Source organism: Salarias fasciatus, chromosome 22 (assembly GCF_902148845.1).
Source record: "Salarias fasciatus chromosome 22, fSalaFa1.1, whole genome shotgun sequence".
In the NCBI taxonomy this organism is placed as follows: domain Eukaryota; kingdom Metazoa; phylum Chordata; class Actinopteri; order Blenniiformes; family Blenniidae; genus Salarias; species Salarias fasciatus.
Window position 1 is genome coordinate 1198085 of NC_043765.1, and position 15408 is coordinate 1213492.

General features: G+C 56.2%; 1 protein-coding gene across 1 annotated transcript; it reads left to right on the forward strand.

The window, feature by feature from the left end:
* Positions 1 to 2477: 2477 nt before the first annotated feature.
* atf6b (activating transcription factor 6 beta) lies at positions 2478 to 14666 on the forward strand. The gene is given in 17 exon segments (XM_030120244.1): positions 2478 to 2752; positions 3139 to 3218; positions 4874 to 4955; positions 5061 to 5123; positions 5352 to 5440; positions 5521 to 5824; positions 5914 to 6065; positions 6573 to 6752; positions 6857 to 6939; positions 7074 to 7244; positions 7567 to 7642; positions 7644 to 7663; positions 13159 to 13258; positions 13328 to 13395; positions 13557 to 13656; positions 13777 to 13861; positions 14265 to 14666. Coding segments are annotated over 17 exon segments (1974 nt in total). The 5' UTR covers positions 2478 to 2679; the 3' UTR covers positions 14513 to 14666.
* Positions 14667 to 15408: the final 742 nt, after the last annotated feature.

Consider the following 15408-nt stretch of genomic DNA (forward strand, 5'->3'; position numbering starts at 1 on the left):
TCGGAAACCCCGTTAAGTAGCACATCCCGGATGATCGAGTCAGTGTAGTCTGCGGCACCATCCGCGCCACACCCACTGCACTTAGTCCTCACAGTGTATGCACACGTCTCCGCCTTCCCCCGCACCCTGGCGGCAAATGCCCGGAAAGTCTCGTCACGCTCTTGGCACAGCAGTAGAAGCTCTGTCCGGAGGACACATGTGGCAACAGGGATGACTGCCAGCGACCGCATGGCTCTGGTGAGGTCCGCCAAGGACCCGGAGATGGCGTCGGGGTAGGCCTTCAGCAGGCTGTCACCAAGTTCGGGCCCGGCACACTGAAATAGCTGGACCGGTGCCTGTGCGTCGTCTATGCCCGAGCCAATCCGAAAGACTTCCCACCGACGCATGAACATGTTCCACTCCTCCACAGAAACACCAACGTTGACCTCAGGCCGGTTCAGCTTGGGGCCTCTGGGGGTCGTGTCCGGGGCCATGGCGCCCGCGGCCAGTGGAGTGCTCCGGTGGTTAAGCGCGTGGGCGGACAGCAACGCCACGGCGACAGCCTCGGACGCACCATCAGTTCTGTAACTACAGCCCTCCACTGGGCATACGATGACGGTCGGGGCCACTACAGGAGGAGTGTTCTGGTGGGCGAGTGCATGAGTCGAGAGAAGGGTTGGGCCCAGCGCGATGGTGAGGGCTTCTGTCATGTCATCGGTCACGAAGCCACAACCTGGCACAGGGCATTTAATGATGACCATAGTGACCGGCTGACAAACCTCTCTTTAGCTGTCAGTCAGTAGCTGGAAGAGCGGCGTGAGGCTATTGGCTCCCTCATGAAGAAATACGCTCCTCGTTGATGGTTTAGTGTTTTAATCACAACGATGAGGGAGCCCTGTGAACAACATGAACAGATACTAACTATACAAACAGAAAGCAACAAGCTATCACTAGTCATTCCAAGACAAGAATAAGTCACAGAAATAACATACTGGACTAGTTAGGCTTGATAGATTGCAATACTAACAAACTTGAAATACTTACAATAGTAATATGTATCAACATGAATATATCCTGGGGAAGTAAGAACGTTCCCAGAGCCGGACTCTCTCAAAACAACAACATTGACTCACTCCCACAGGAAGAACATAGCAGAAGCCCAATACTAGCCCTGCACTGCCACCTAGTGGACGGCGGTAAACTCTGCAAAAACGAGAAACAGGAACAGGAAATGTTTTTTTTTTTTCAAACTGAGGATCAATTCTCATCTTCCTCAGAATCATTTCATTTCATTTCATTTCATTTATTTATTTATTTGTTTGGGACAGTGCATGTTAATGAACATAAAAGTAAACATGCCAGATTGTAGCCAAGAGGCTAAAAATCATCAAACTGACTCAGAACGATCTGGAATGCTAGCTGGCTAACGCTAACAGCAACCTGTCAGTCAGTCTGCCTTCAGCCAATCACAGCCCTCCCTGGAAGGTTGCTCCTGTGCTCAGCAGTGATTGGCTGAAGAGGAAGATGGGGGCGTGGCTAGTGGTCCTCTGAGTCTGGTTCTGCAGGGTTCTCCGGACTTGCTCATGTGGATCTGGAACCGGCACTGTTTAAATAAAGCTGGATTGAATTGAATCTCTTTGAGTTTCTAATTACACAACATCAGAACTGCTTATGGATCAGAACGGATCAGAGGTGATCAGCTCTGATTGATCCCAGCTTAGCTGCTCTGATAGATCCCAGCTGATCTGCTGTGACCGATCCCAGCTGATCAGAGGTGATCCGCTCTGATCGATCTGCTCTGATCAGAGGTGATCAGATGGGATCGATCCTAACTGATCTGCTCTGATCGGAGGTGATCAGCTGGTATTGATCCCTGCTGATCAGAGGTGATCTGCTCTGATCTGAGGTGATCAGCTGGGATCAATCCTAGCTGATCCACTCTGATCGGAGGTGATCAGCTGGTATTTATCCCTGCTGATCAGAGGTGATCAGATGGGATCGATCCCAACTGATCCGCTCTGATCGGAGGTGATCAGCTGGGATCGATCCCCCTCCCAGCCCCTCCAGGCCTTCCCGTGTCCTCATTCGCCCCGGTGTTATGTAACGCCTCCCGCTCCGCTCCGCTCTCCGCCCACCGCGGCTCCGGCGGCGGGCGGAGTGTAAACACTCCCAGCGGGTCTCACTCTGCTCCAGCGAGCTGCACTTTTTTTTCACTAAAGTCTCAAACTGACATGTTTTCCTCCCAACGCCTCCAGCAACGTGAGCGTCTTCAGGAAATGGGAGGTTCGTCTTGCTGGTCTCTGATTGGCTGCTGTGGCTGTCACTCCTCAGAGGCTCCAGCGTTCATTGGCTGGTTCTTCCTGTCAGTCAAGAGGCGGGTCTTCAGTGACGCCGAGTCACGTCCCCCCAATAGAAACCTCCGGAAGCTGCAATTGGTGAATCCTGCCGTCCATCACTCCAATCTGTGCTGCTATTGGCTGTTCCACAGAAAGTGGGCGGGACCTGAGGGGAAACCCGTTTCCTGGACTGTCATATGCGGGGCAGCGAGCTCGACCGGAACCGAACCGAAAGCGAAGCTGCCGGGCCCGGTTCGAGCCGTGCGTGCGGAGTGTTCCGGTCCCTTCATGCCGCTGAAGCCGCGGCTCGCGCGCAGACACAGTTTGAGGCCTGACCGCGGCGCCGCGTCGTCTCTTTGTGGCGATGAGCGCCGAGCTGCTGTCCGAGCTGGACTGCCGCTTCCTGTCCGACAACCTGCTCACGAGCGACGACTGGGGTGAGTCTGGACCGGGACCGGGGGGCTGGGGTGAGTCTGGACCGGGACCGGGGGGCCGGGGTGAGTCTGGAACGGGACCGGGGCCGGGTCTGAGGGTCTGTGCACAGTCTGGACCGGGCTGGACCAGGTTCAGGGGCTGGGGGTCTGGGTTGAGTCTGGACCGGGGCCAGGGCTGGGACCGGGCTCTGTGGTGAGTCTGGACCGGGACTGGGGCTGGGTCTGGGGTTTTGTGGGGAATCTGGACCAGGACTGGGTCTGGATCGTGGGGCTGGGATGGATCTGTGGTGAGTCTTTGGGGATTCTGGACCAGGCTGGACCGGGTCCTGGGGTCTGGTGAGGGTCTGTTCTGGGACTTGAGAGCTAACCCCCCCCCCCCTCCCCTCCAGATGCCTGTCTGTACCAGTGTGAGAGCATGGAGGACGGGGACGAGGCGGACCCGGGTCGGGGACTGAAGCTGGACTCAGTGGTGAGTGGCGGTGTTGTCAGGGTTACCGGTGTCACGGTGTTGTCAGGGTTACCGGGGCGGTGTTATCAGGGTTACCGGTGTCACGGTGTTGTCAGGGTTACCGGTGTCACGGTGTTGTCAGGGTTACCGGTGTCACGGTGTTGTCAGGGTTACCGGTGTCACGGTGTTGTCAGGGTTACCGGTGTCACGGCGGTGTTGCTGCAGTGGGCGCAGAATGTTCAAGAAGTAAAACACACTTCAGTCATTCAACAAGTTTTCTTCAGCAGCATAAAGGTCAGAGCAGAACTCTGAGGTCAACGTGTCTGCTGGAGTGTCTCTGTGGAGGACATGAAGCGTCCATCACTCACTGCTCGTCCTCTCTATGAAGACAGGAAACATTCGTCCCGTTTAATACCGAGCTGTAGGGATGTCCCGATACAACTTTTTCACTTCCGACACGATGCCGATATCGCAACCTTGAGTTTTGGCCGATACGATATCGGTCCGATACGATATCAGCGCGACTCATACATACTTTATTACTTATTTTTTTTAATGTGGAATGTTGGAAAAGGCTTGATCAAGTGATGTGACACAGAGAACAGCAGTCAGCAACAGCAGGTAAGAGAAAAACTGACCCGTTTATTATTAACCGACTGGTTCATACCTGCAGTGCTCTACAGCTGAATGAATAAGAAAATGAATACATTACAATACGCTGAAAAATAACCTAAATAGCTCTAATAAAACCAAATTATACTTTTAAAGTGCAAACAGTTCCAGTCCTCTTCAGTCATTTTACTGTCAGCACATGGTGGAACAACTGAAGGCGAGGATGAAAACAACAACAACAACAACACAACACAACACTGTCACCGTCCAGCTGCTCACAGCTCACAGCTCCAGCTTCACTGACCGGCTCTCAGTCTTCACTCAAAAAACATGCTTCAAACGTGCGATGAGGTTGGTCGTATTAAACGTTCCGGGTTCTCTGCCACCGCGGGAACCTTCTGCAGGACAACAGTTGCCCTCAGCTGCAGCGTCTCTGTCCCAGTTTACGGTGAAATGCTGCCAGACGGCGACTTCCTGCTCCTACAGTCCCGCACAGAGGGTGTGATCAGGTGGGCTCTGCATGCTGGACCACAGACCTTCTATTGGCTGGATCCGCTGCTCTTCTTCTTTGGCGTTTGTAGCAGACGGCACCAACGTTAAGGTGCGTTACTGCCACCTACTGTTTGAGAAAGGGAACCACAGTCACCTCTGGACAGAAGTGCTGGAGCGGAAAACGGACAGCTTAACGGGCGCTTATATCCGGGATTTTAGATTCAATCCCATAAAATCCGATACTCGTTTTTTGGCTGATATCAGACCGATATCAATGTCGGATCGGGACACCCCTACTGAGCTGGATCATTTAGCGGAGCCTAGAGAGAAGGATGGAGAGTTCACCGCCGAGCAGCTTGATCCGAGAGACGAGAAGAATCCAGGAGAGTCAGAAACACTTCTGCCCGAACGGCTTCACTTCACAGGATACTGCAGCGCGACTGCAAATGTTCCTGCCTTATCAATGTTACTGTCATCATCACACACACACACACACACACACACACACACACACACACACACACACACACACACACTCACACACACTCTCATCCTGTCGTCTGTCTCCTCAGTTTGACACTGACCTCATTCTCACCCTCGACCCGGACAACCCCACGTCGCCATGGAAACACCTGGACGACCAGCTGCTCACAGGTAGGCTGCAACAGCTGAGTGTGTGAGTGTGTGAGTGTGTGAGTGTGTGAGTGTGTGAGTGTGTGAGTGTGTGTGTTAACAGTAAGCATCTTTTCTTATTTGAAGGAGAGCCTCCAGTTCTGAAGAGTGACATGACGACGATAAGTCAACCACTGCCTGTGGACATGTGTGAGTACACACACACACACACACACACACACACACACACACACACACACACACACACACTGACATAACACTGTATTTCACAAACCAATGAAGGCAGATTGATTTTAACCTCTGTGTGTGTGTGTGTGTGTGTGTGTGTGTGTGTGTGTGTGTGTGTGTGTGTGTGTGTGTGTGTGTGTGTGTGTGTGTGTGTGTGTGTGTGTGTGTGTGTGTGTGTGTGTGTTCCAGTGTTCCAGGTGAAGGCTGAGCCCCCCTCCCCCCCCTCCCCCTCCTCCTCCCTGGAGTCCGACTCCTCCGTCGGTTCTCCGGATCCTCAGGTTCTTTCATTTTTCTCTCACGTTATCCAGAACCATGACGACTCACTCCTGACCTCTGACCTCTGACCTCTGCTCCTCAGGTCACAGTGAAAGGGGAGAACCCTCCGACCCCCCCCTACATGTACGGGGACGTGCTGTCCCCCCCGCTGGGCTCCATGGAGGTTACCGTGGCGACTACGGCAGTGCCTGTGGTCCTGGGCGGCGTTCTGCCCGCCCCCTGCCCCGCCCCCCTCTCCTGCCCCGCCTCCTCCAAGCCGTCCCTGCAGCCCCGCCCCCCGGTGCGCGTGGCGGCCGTCCCCGTCCCCGTCCCCGTCTCCGGCGGCCCGTCTCCGGGTGGCGCTTTGATCCTGCAGGGCCTCCCGGCGCTGGACCAGAGCCGGCCCGGTAGGAGAGCCCTGATTGGTTCGCGTTCCGCTGCCGGGCGTCCGATTGGCCGCTGCGGACTCACCCGCTGTCCCTCTGTCCCCCTGCAGTGGTCCTGTCTCAGTCCGTCTGTCTCGGCGCCGCTCCGGCCATCGTCAAGGTGGAGCCTGTCTCCCCAGGTGTCGCCCCGCCGGCCCCGCCCACCAAGCCCATCGTCCCGGCAACCACCGCGTTACCCGGCAACGGCGCCAACGACATCGACGTGAGTGCAGCCACACTGTCAGTCACACGGAGGCCCCACCCCCAGCAGAGAGACCCCTCTCAGTAACGGAGGCCACGCCCCTACCGTTGAGGCCCCGCCCCTGCCTGATAGGCACCGCCCTCTGCCAAAAGGACCCTGCCCCCTGCTGGAGAGGCCCCTCCCAGTGACACAGGCCTCGCTTACTGGCAGAGAGGCCCCGCCCCCTGCCTGAGAGGCCCCTCCCAGTAACAGGCCCCGCCCCCTGCCTGATAGGCCCCTCCCAGTGACAGGCCCCGCCCCCTGCTGGAGAGGCCCCTCCCAGAGACACAAGCCCCACCCCTGGCAGAGAGGCCCCTCTCAGTAATATAGGCCCCGCCCTCTGCTGGATTGCCCCTCCCCCTGACAGAGAGCCCCACCCCCTGCCGGAGAAGCCCCTCCCAGTAACACAGGCCCCGCCCCATGGCAGAGAGGCCCCGCCCCTGGCAGCGAGGCCCCGCCCCTCACCGCTCCCCCCGTGTTCTGCTGCAGATGAAGGTCCTGAAGCGGCAGCAGAGGATGATCAAGAACCGCGAGTCGGCCTGCCAGTCCCGGAAGAAGAAGAAGGAGTACCTGCAGAACCTGGAGGCGCAGCTGAGGGAGGCGCAGCAGGAGAACCAGCGGCTGCGCCGCGAGAACCAGGCGCTGAGGGAGCGGCTGGCCGGGAAGGAGGTGAGGATGGCGGAGACCCGGCCGGGCGCCGGTAGAACCCGGTAGAACCCGGTAGAACCCGGTGGAACCCGGTAGAACCCGTCTGACGCTGCGTCTGGTTTCAGGGCGGCGACTCGGCCGCCGGCCGCCGCGCCGTGTGCGTCATGGCCGTCCTTCTCTTCATCACCTTCAGCTTCGGCCCTGTCAGGTCAGTGAGGAACCGCCGGCACTCGGGCCCCGACCTCTGACCTCTGACCTCTGACCCCTGACCCCCGACCTCTGACCTCTGACCCCTAACCCCTGACCCCCGACCTCTGACCCCGACCCGTCTGCCCCCCGCAGCATCTCGGACCGGACGCTGTCCGGGCCGCCGGACGGCGCGGTGGAGTACACGGGCCGCCGGCTGCTGGAGATCGAGCAGCGGGACGAGCGGGCGCCGCCCGGCAGGATGGAGGAGCCGGCGGAGGAGGACGGAGCCGAGGACCGGTTCTCCGCAGAACCCGAACAGTTCCGGTGAGACGCTTCCTGCTGACCTGCTGCTGACCCTGGTGACCTCCCGGTGACCTCTGAGTCGCTCTGAAGCCTGATGATCTTTTATACCTCGTGAGAGGCGAACAGCACCACACACACACACACACACACACACACACACACACACACACACACACACACTGTTTCAGGGATGCAGTCAGCTGATCAGTAACTCTTCCGTCAGCTCCAGATTCAGGCTGAAACTGAAGAGAGAAGAACGATGGAACCTCTGGTTCAGATGGACTGACAGAGTGTGTGTGTGTGTGTGTGTGTGTGTGTGTGTGTGTGTGTGTGTGTTCTCCAGGAACCTCAGTGTCTTCAGTGATCTGGTTCTTCAGGACCTGGATGGGTTCTTCTCGTCTTCAGACTGTCGACAGTTTAAACCGCTCAGAGTCGCTCAGGTCAGTCTTCACGTTCCTCTGGTTCCTCCTCCGGTTCCCCCGGTTCCTCCAGTTCCCCCGGTTCCCCCGGTTCCTCCAGTTCTCCCGGTTCCCCCGGTTCCTCCGGTTCCTCACGCTTTTGTCCAGAGCGACGTCCAACACAAGCAGGAATTCTGACATAAGAAAGAACCATTAGAACGAGCTTCAATCGCTTCCAGTGTGATCGGTCGAGGGAGCTGCCATCCAGTTGCAGAGGAGGAGCCACTACCCCCCCCCCCCCCCCCCCCCCCCCCCCCCCCCTTTATTTATTTTTTTGGTGAACTTAGTCAGAGGTACATTAGTGCTGGTTTTGGACCACCGGACCTGTTCTACCCCATGATGGAGTCGGACTCAGTCCCTCGGTGTCTCTGAACAGCTGAGTCTTCGACTGTCTCTTAAAGTAGAACGGGACTCAGCAGAACCAGAGTCTGGGAGTTTGTTCCACCATCTGGGAACAACAGAGGAAAAGAGTCTGGCTGGAGGTTTAGAGCCGAGCTGGACTGGAAGCTCCAGGTAGAGAGGAGACCTGGATCAGGGAGTCCAGGTCGGCCGGAGCCGTTCTTAAGTGTTCTGTAAGCCAGGAGGAGAGTTCTGAATCTGATTCTGGCTGCAACTGGAAGCCAATGAAGGAGATGAACAGGGGAGGACCTGAGCTCTGCTGGACCGGGTGAAGACCAGACCTGCTGCATTCTGGATCCTCTGTAGAGGTTTGACTGGACCTGCAGGGAGACCCGCCAGAAGAGAGACACCGCTAGAGCCTGGACCAGGAGCTGAGGGGCCTTTTGGGTCAGGAAGGGTCTGATCTTCCTGATGTTGTAGAGGGCATAACGACAAGACCGAGAACCTGAGGCCACGTGAACCTTAAAGGTCAGCAGGTCATCCATCATGACCCCCAGGTTACTGGCTGAGTTTGTGGCACAAGTAGGCTGGAGTGAAGCTGGACACTGATCTGAGGACAGATGGACAAGCTGGACAGACCATGAGTTCAGTCTGAGACAGATGGAGCTGAAGGTGGCGTTCCTTCATCCAGGTGGAGGATCAGCCAGACCTGCTGATCAGCTGAGACTGTCGTGTCATCAGGACGAAAAGAGAGGAAGAGCTGAGTGTCGTCAGGAGGAAGAGAGAGGAAGAGCTGAGTGTCGTCAGGAGGAAGAGAGAGGAAGAGCTGAGTGTCGTCAGGAGGAAGAGAGAGGAAGAGCTGAGTGTCGTCAGGAGGAAGAGAGAGGAAGAGCTGAGTGTCGTCAGGAGGAAGAGAGAGGAAGAGCTGAGTGTCGTCAGGAGGAAGAGAGAGGAAGAGCTGAGTGTCGTCAGGAGGAAGAGAGAGGAAGAGCTGAGTGTCGTCAGGAGGAGAGAGGAAGAGCTGAGTGTCGTCAGGAGGAAGAGAGAGGAAGAGCTGAGTGTCGTCAGGAGGAAGAGAGAGGAAGAGCTGAGTGTCGTCAGGAGGAAGAGAGAGGAAGAGCTGAGTGTCGTCAGGAGGAAGAGAGGGGAAGAGCTGAGTGTCGTCAGGAGGAAGAGAGGAAGAGCTGAGTGTCGTCAGGAGGAAGAGAGGGAAGAGCTGAGTGTCGTCAGGAGGAAGAGAGGGAAGAGCTGAGTGTCGTCAGGAGGAAGAGAGAGGAAGAGCTGAGTGTCGTCAGGAGGAAGAGAGGAAGAGCTGAGTGTCGTCAGGAGGAAGAGAGAGGAAGAGCTGAGTGTCGTCAGGAGAGGAAGAGCTGAGTGTCGTCAGGAGGAAGAGAGGAAGAGCTGAGTGTCGTCAGGAGGAAGAGAGAGGAAGAGCTGAGTGTCGTCAGGAGGAAGAGAGAGGAAGAGCTGAGTGTCGTCAGGAGGAAGAGAGAGGAAGAGCTGAGTGTCGTCAGGAGGAAGAGAGAGGAAGAGCTGAGTGTCGTCAGGAGGAAGAGAGAGGAAGAGCTGAGTGTCGTCAGGAGGAAGAGAGGAAGAGCTGAGTGTCGTCAGGAGGAAGAGAGGAAGAGCTGAGTGTCGTCAGGAGGAAGAGAGAGGAAGAGCTGAGTGTCGTCAGGAGGAAGAGAGAGGAAGAGCTGAGTGTCGTCAGGAGGAAGAGAGGAAGAGCTGAGTGTCGTCAGGAGGAAGAGAGGAAGAGCTGAGTGTCGTCAGGAGGAAGAGAGGAAGAGCTGAGTGTCGTCAGGAGGAAGAGAGGAAGAGCTGAGTGTCGTCAGGAGGAAGAGAGGAAGAGCTGAGTGTCGTCAGGAGGAAGAGAGAGGAAGAGCTGAGTGTCGTCAGGAGGAGAGAGAGGAAGAGCTGAGTGTCGTCAGGAGGAAGAGAGAGGAAGAGCTGAGTGTCGTCAGGAGGAAGAGAGAGGAAGAGCTGAGTGTCGTCAGGAGGAAGAGAGGAAGAGCTGAGTGTCGTCAGGAGGAAGAGAGAGGAAGAGCTGAGTGTCGTCAGGAGGAAGAGAGAGGAAGAGCTGAGTGTCGTCAGGAGAAGAGAGGAAGAGCTGAGTGTCGTCAGGAGGAAGAGAGAGGAAGAGCTGAGTGTCGTCAGGAGGAAGAGAGAGGAAGAGCTGAGTGTCGTCAGGAGGAAGAGAGAGGAAGAGCTGAGTGTCGTCAGGAGGAAGAGAGGAAGAGCTGAGTGTCGTCAGGAGGAAGAGAGAGGAAGAGCTGAGTGTCGTCAGGAGGAAGAGAGGAAGAGCTGAGTGTCGTCAGGAGGAAGAGAGGAAGAGCTGAGTGTCGTCAGGAGGAAGAGAGAGGAAGAGCTGAGTGTCGTCAGGAGGAAGAGAGAGGAAGAGCTGAGTGTCGTCAGGAGGAAGAGAGGAAGAGCTGAGTGTCGTCAGGAGGAAGAGAGAGGAAGAGCTGAGTGTCGTCAGGAGGAGGAGAGGAAGAGCTGAGTGTCGTCAGGAGGAAGAGAGAGGAAGAGCTGAGTGTCGTCAGGAGGAAGAGAGAGGAAGAGCTGAGTGTCGTCAGGAGGAAGAGAGGAAGAGCTGAGTGTCGTCAGGAGGAAGAGAGGAAGAGCTGAGTGTCGTCAGGAGGAAGAGAGAGGAAGAGCTGAGTGTCGTCAGGAGGAAGAGAGAGGAAGAGCTGAGTGTCGTCAGGAGGAAGAGAGGAAGAGCTGAGTGTCGTCAGGAGGAAGAGAGAGGAAGAGCTGAGTGTCGTCAGGAGGAAGAGAGAGGAAGAGCTGAGTGTCGTCAGGAGGAAGAGAGAGGAAGAGCTGAGTGTCGTCAGGAGGAAGAGAGAGGAAGAGCTGAGTGTCGTCAGGAGGAAGAGAGAGGAAGAGCTGAGTGTCGTCAGGAGGAAGAGAGAGGAAGAGCTGAGTGTCGTCAGGAGGAAGAGAGAGGAAGAGCTGAGTGTCGTCAGGAGGAAGAGAGAGGAAGAGCTGAGTGTCGTCAGGAGGAAGAGAGGAAGAGCTGAGTGTCGTCAGGAGGAAGAGAGAGGAAGAGCTGAGTGTCGTCAGGAGGAGGAGAGGAAGAGCTGAGTGTCGTCAGGAGGAAGAGAGAGGAAGAGCTGAGTGTCGTCAGGAGGAAGAGAGAGGAAGAGCTGAGTGTCGTCAGCATACAGTGGTAGGAGAAGCCATGGGAGTGAATCACTGCACCAAGTGAAGTGGTGTACAGAGAGAAGAGTTAATGGCCAAGCACCGACCCCTGAGGGACCCCTGTTGATAGACCATGTGACCTGGACTCCTCCCCTCGCCATGACACTCTGAAGGATCTGCCTGTGAGGTGGACCTGGACCACAACAGGACAGAACCTGAGAGGCCGAGGTCAGAGAGTGGAGAGGAGGATCTGATGGTTCAGCAGACAAGTCCAGCAGCAGGAGGACAGAGGACTGTCCAGCAGCAGGAGGACAGAGGACTGTCCAGCAGCAGGAGGACAGAGGACTGACCAGAGACTCTGGGACTGACAGGAGAGCAGTCTTGGTGGAGTGGTCTCACCTGAAGCCTGACTGAAAAGGGTCCAGCAGGTTCTGGTTCCGCAGGTGTTCAGAGACTTGGTTAAATACTGAGCCTCCAGTATTTTCCACAGGAATGGTAGAAGTGAGACCGGCCTGGAGTTTTCAACCTGGACCGGGTCCAGATGAGGCTTTCTGAGCAGTGGGGGATGCGGGCTTGTTTAAAAGTAACAGGAAAAATGCTGGTTTCCAGGGAGGAAGTGACAGAGTGTGACTGCTGGTCTGATTGTGGACCAGATGGTCTGCAGGATGCTGCTGGGTGTTGGATCCAGAGGACATGTTGTAGGTTTTGAGCTCAGAAGGAGTGTGGAGACCTCGTCCTCGTCCTGGCTCTGAGTGAAGGAGCAGCAGTGGGTTTGAGCTGACTGGGCTGGTCCGGCTCAGAGAACTGGTTCTGGTTCCAGAACATGTCAGGATCCGCTCAGTGGACGGCTGAGCAGCTGGAGGACGATGCTGGGAGTCGAACGCCATCAACAGTTTTCTGGAATCAGAATCTGCACAGATCTGGTTCTGATAAGGAGCTTTCTTTGCGGACTGCAGGCGGGAGGTGAAGGAAGCAGGTTTCTGTTTGTACGAGGACCAGTCAGCGGGTTCTTGGGATTTAGGCCACTTTCTTTCTGCTGCCTGAGTCCAGCTCTGTTCTCTCAGAACCTCAGAACCTCAGAGAGCCATGGACCTGGTTGTTTTGTCTTGGCTGGTTTGGACACCCGGGGCAGAGTTTGTCCAGAGAGGACCAGAGAGGACCAGAGAGGACCAGAGAGGACCAGAGAGGACCAGAGAGGACCAGAGAGTTTCTGTAGTCGGGCTGGGTATCGATTTGAATTTCCGAAAACGATTCGATTCGATTCACAATTTTGGATTCGATTTGATTTTTTGACGATTTTTTTTTTTTCAGTTAAAGCTCGTGTCCGGAGTTTTGACAGAAAGAGAGGTTTTTTTTTTTAATCCAGCGTCTCGAGGTCCCGCCCTCCCTCAGCTCCAGTGACCCACCAAGCCACGCCCCTTTAATTTAGTACGCGCATTACCTGTGGGGTCAAAATGAAATCCAAAGTCTTTGCAGACATCTGCCTCCAAGTTTTTTGTTGGTGCTCACAGACGTCTGCAGCTTTTTGCGTAGTTTAATGAGACGAAGCGTTCAGCGGATTTTCATGTCAAACTAAGTACCTGCTACGCAAAAAGCGTCCGGGTTGGCAGGTCCGGTGCCTTCAGCGCCTCCGCCATGATGTTTTGTACCGCTGTGGACTAGTCGCGCGAGATCTGGTGTCACGTGAGAAGTCACATGGGGCGGGGGCCACAGTAACTAGATCGATTCAAGGGTTTTATGAATCGATGTATTAAAAGGAGAATCAATTCAAAATCGATTAATCGATTTTCTGAACCCAGCCCTGCTCTGTCGCCCCCACTTGTTCTCCCTGTTCTTCCAGCAGTACCGGTTCTGGCCTCCAGAGGGGATCTAGACCTTCTGACGCTCCTCAGTTCTGATTGGCTGAAGTTAAACGAGGCTGAGAGGAGCTGAGGAACGGCTCCATGTTCTCCCTGTGGGCCCCGACGGTTCTGATGACGGTTCTCCTGGTTCTCCTGCAGGCTGGCGGACGAGCTGCGGGGCTGGGTCCGCCGCCACCAGATCGACCGCAAGAAGTCCGGAGGGAAACCCAAGAACGCCAAGAAGGCCCGGATCGCCCAGGTTCTGCCGCGCCGCGTTCTCCCCCGGAGAACCGCGTCAGGCGCTGACGTTCTGTTTGTTCTGCAGCAGAAAGCTCAGCTGAGGAGAACCAACGTGTCCAGATACCTGCCGGTCCAGAGCCAGCGCTCCATCCAGAGGTAGGGAACCGCAGAACCCGCAGAACCCTGCTGATCCACAGCAGAACCCGCAGAACCCTGCTGTTCTCCAGCAGAACCCTGCTGTTCTTCTGTGGAACTTCGGTGTTCTGGTGTTCTCCAGCAGAAGCGGTGTGTTCTCTGACGGTTCTCTGGTTCTCCAGCCAGCTGCAGGTTCTCCCCGGTCCCGAGGTGACCTACAGCGACTTCCTGGACGCCATCGAGCGCAGAGAGGACACGTTCTACGTGGTGTCCTTCAGACGGGTACACACACACACACACACACACACACACACACACACACACACACACACACACACACACACACACAGCTGTCCGGGTGCCTTGGCTGAGCGTTCTCCGTTCTCTGTTCCGGTTCTCCAGGACCACCTGCTGCTCCCGGCCATCAGCCACAACAAGACCAGTCGACCCAAAATGTCTCTGGTGATGCCGGCCATGTCCGTGAACGGTGAGGAACCGCAGGAACCGCAGAACACACAGAACCTGCAGAACACACAGGGAACAGGCAGAACCTTTGAACAATGAAAATAATCCTCTGTTCTCCATGACGTTCTCTGACGTTTTCCTTAAAATCCCTCTGATGTTCTGTGTTCTCCTGTGTTCTCCGGGTTCTCCGGGTTCTCCTGTGTTCTCCTGTGTTCCCCGGGTTCTCCTGTGTTCTCCTGTGTTCCCCGGGTTCTCCGGGTTCTCCTGTGTTCCCCGGGTTCTCCGGGTTCTCCTGTGTTCTCCGGGTTCTCCTGTGTTCTCCGGGTTCTCCTGTGTTCCCCGGGTTCTCCGGGTTCTCCTGTGTTCTCCGGGTTCTCCGGGTTCTCCGGGTTCTCCTGACGCTCTCTGTCCTCCGGGTTCTGCAGACAGCCTGTACGAGGCGTCCCGCGGCGTGGAGATGATGATGCAGGTGGACTGCGAGGTGATGGACACCCGGATCGTCCCCATCAAGTCGTCCGCCGTCCCCCCGTCCCTGCGGGCTCCGCCCCCCCGCCCCGCCCCCCCCGGCCATCACCACGGCAACCAGTCCTCCGCCGCCGCCGCCCACCGGCGGCCCCTCCCCCCCCGCGGGCGGCCGGCAGCGTACTTCCTCAGCCCGGCGGAGGGCGTGTGAGGAACGTTCCGCGTTCCGCGGAGAACCCTAACTTAACAGCTGTAAATTCCCCTGTACATAGGATGTTTTTTAACGTTCCCGAGGTTCCCGAGGTTCCTGAGGTTCCGCTTCGCTCTGAGTTCCTGCCGTCTGAAACCAGGTTGTGTGTTCTGCTGTCGCCCCGGTGCATCATGGGAAACGTCGTCCAGTTTGACAGAAGTTTGGTACTTTTTTAAAAAGTTGTTTCACTTTGAGAACCTGATGAGAACATTTAAAGAACGTTTGAAGAGGATCGAAGTTGGAAAACCTTCCTCCTGCTTCAGGGTCTTTTATTTTGTAGAAACGTGGAGTTCTGTGGTTTTTGTGAAAACGTTTTCAAACGTCACTAAATCACCGACACGGAGGAGACTTTCAAACAACCACGCCACGCCATGCCACTTTATTTTGAAGGAGACAACAGGAAATCACTGAAATGAGGTTGAAGATGATAAAGCAGCTGTTAGCGTGCTAGCTGCCGCCGTTAGCGCGCTAGCTGCCGACGTCAGCTGCCGCCGTTAGCGCGCTAGCTGCCGACGTCAGCTGCCGCCGTTAGCGCGCTAGCTGCCGCCGTTAGCGCGCTAGCTGCCGACGTCAGCTGCCGCCGTTAGCGCGCTAGCTGCCGCCGTTAGCGCGCTAGCTGCCGACGTCAGCTGCCGCCGTTAGCACGCTAGCTGCCGCCGTTAGCGCGCTAGCTGCCGACGTCAGCTGCCGCCGTTAGCGCGCTAGCTGCCGACGTCAGCTGCCGCCGTTAGCGCGCTAGCTGCCGCCGTCAGCGCGCTAGCTGCTGTTAGCCCATAATAATATTTGTTGTAAAGTTGAAACGCTGCTCATGTTTTTTTTATTTTCTTGAAACGGGATTAAAGTGTAAATGTTTGTGA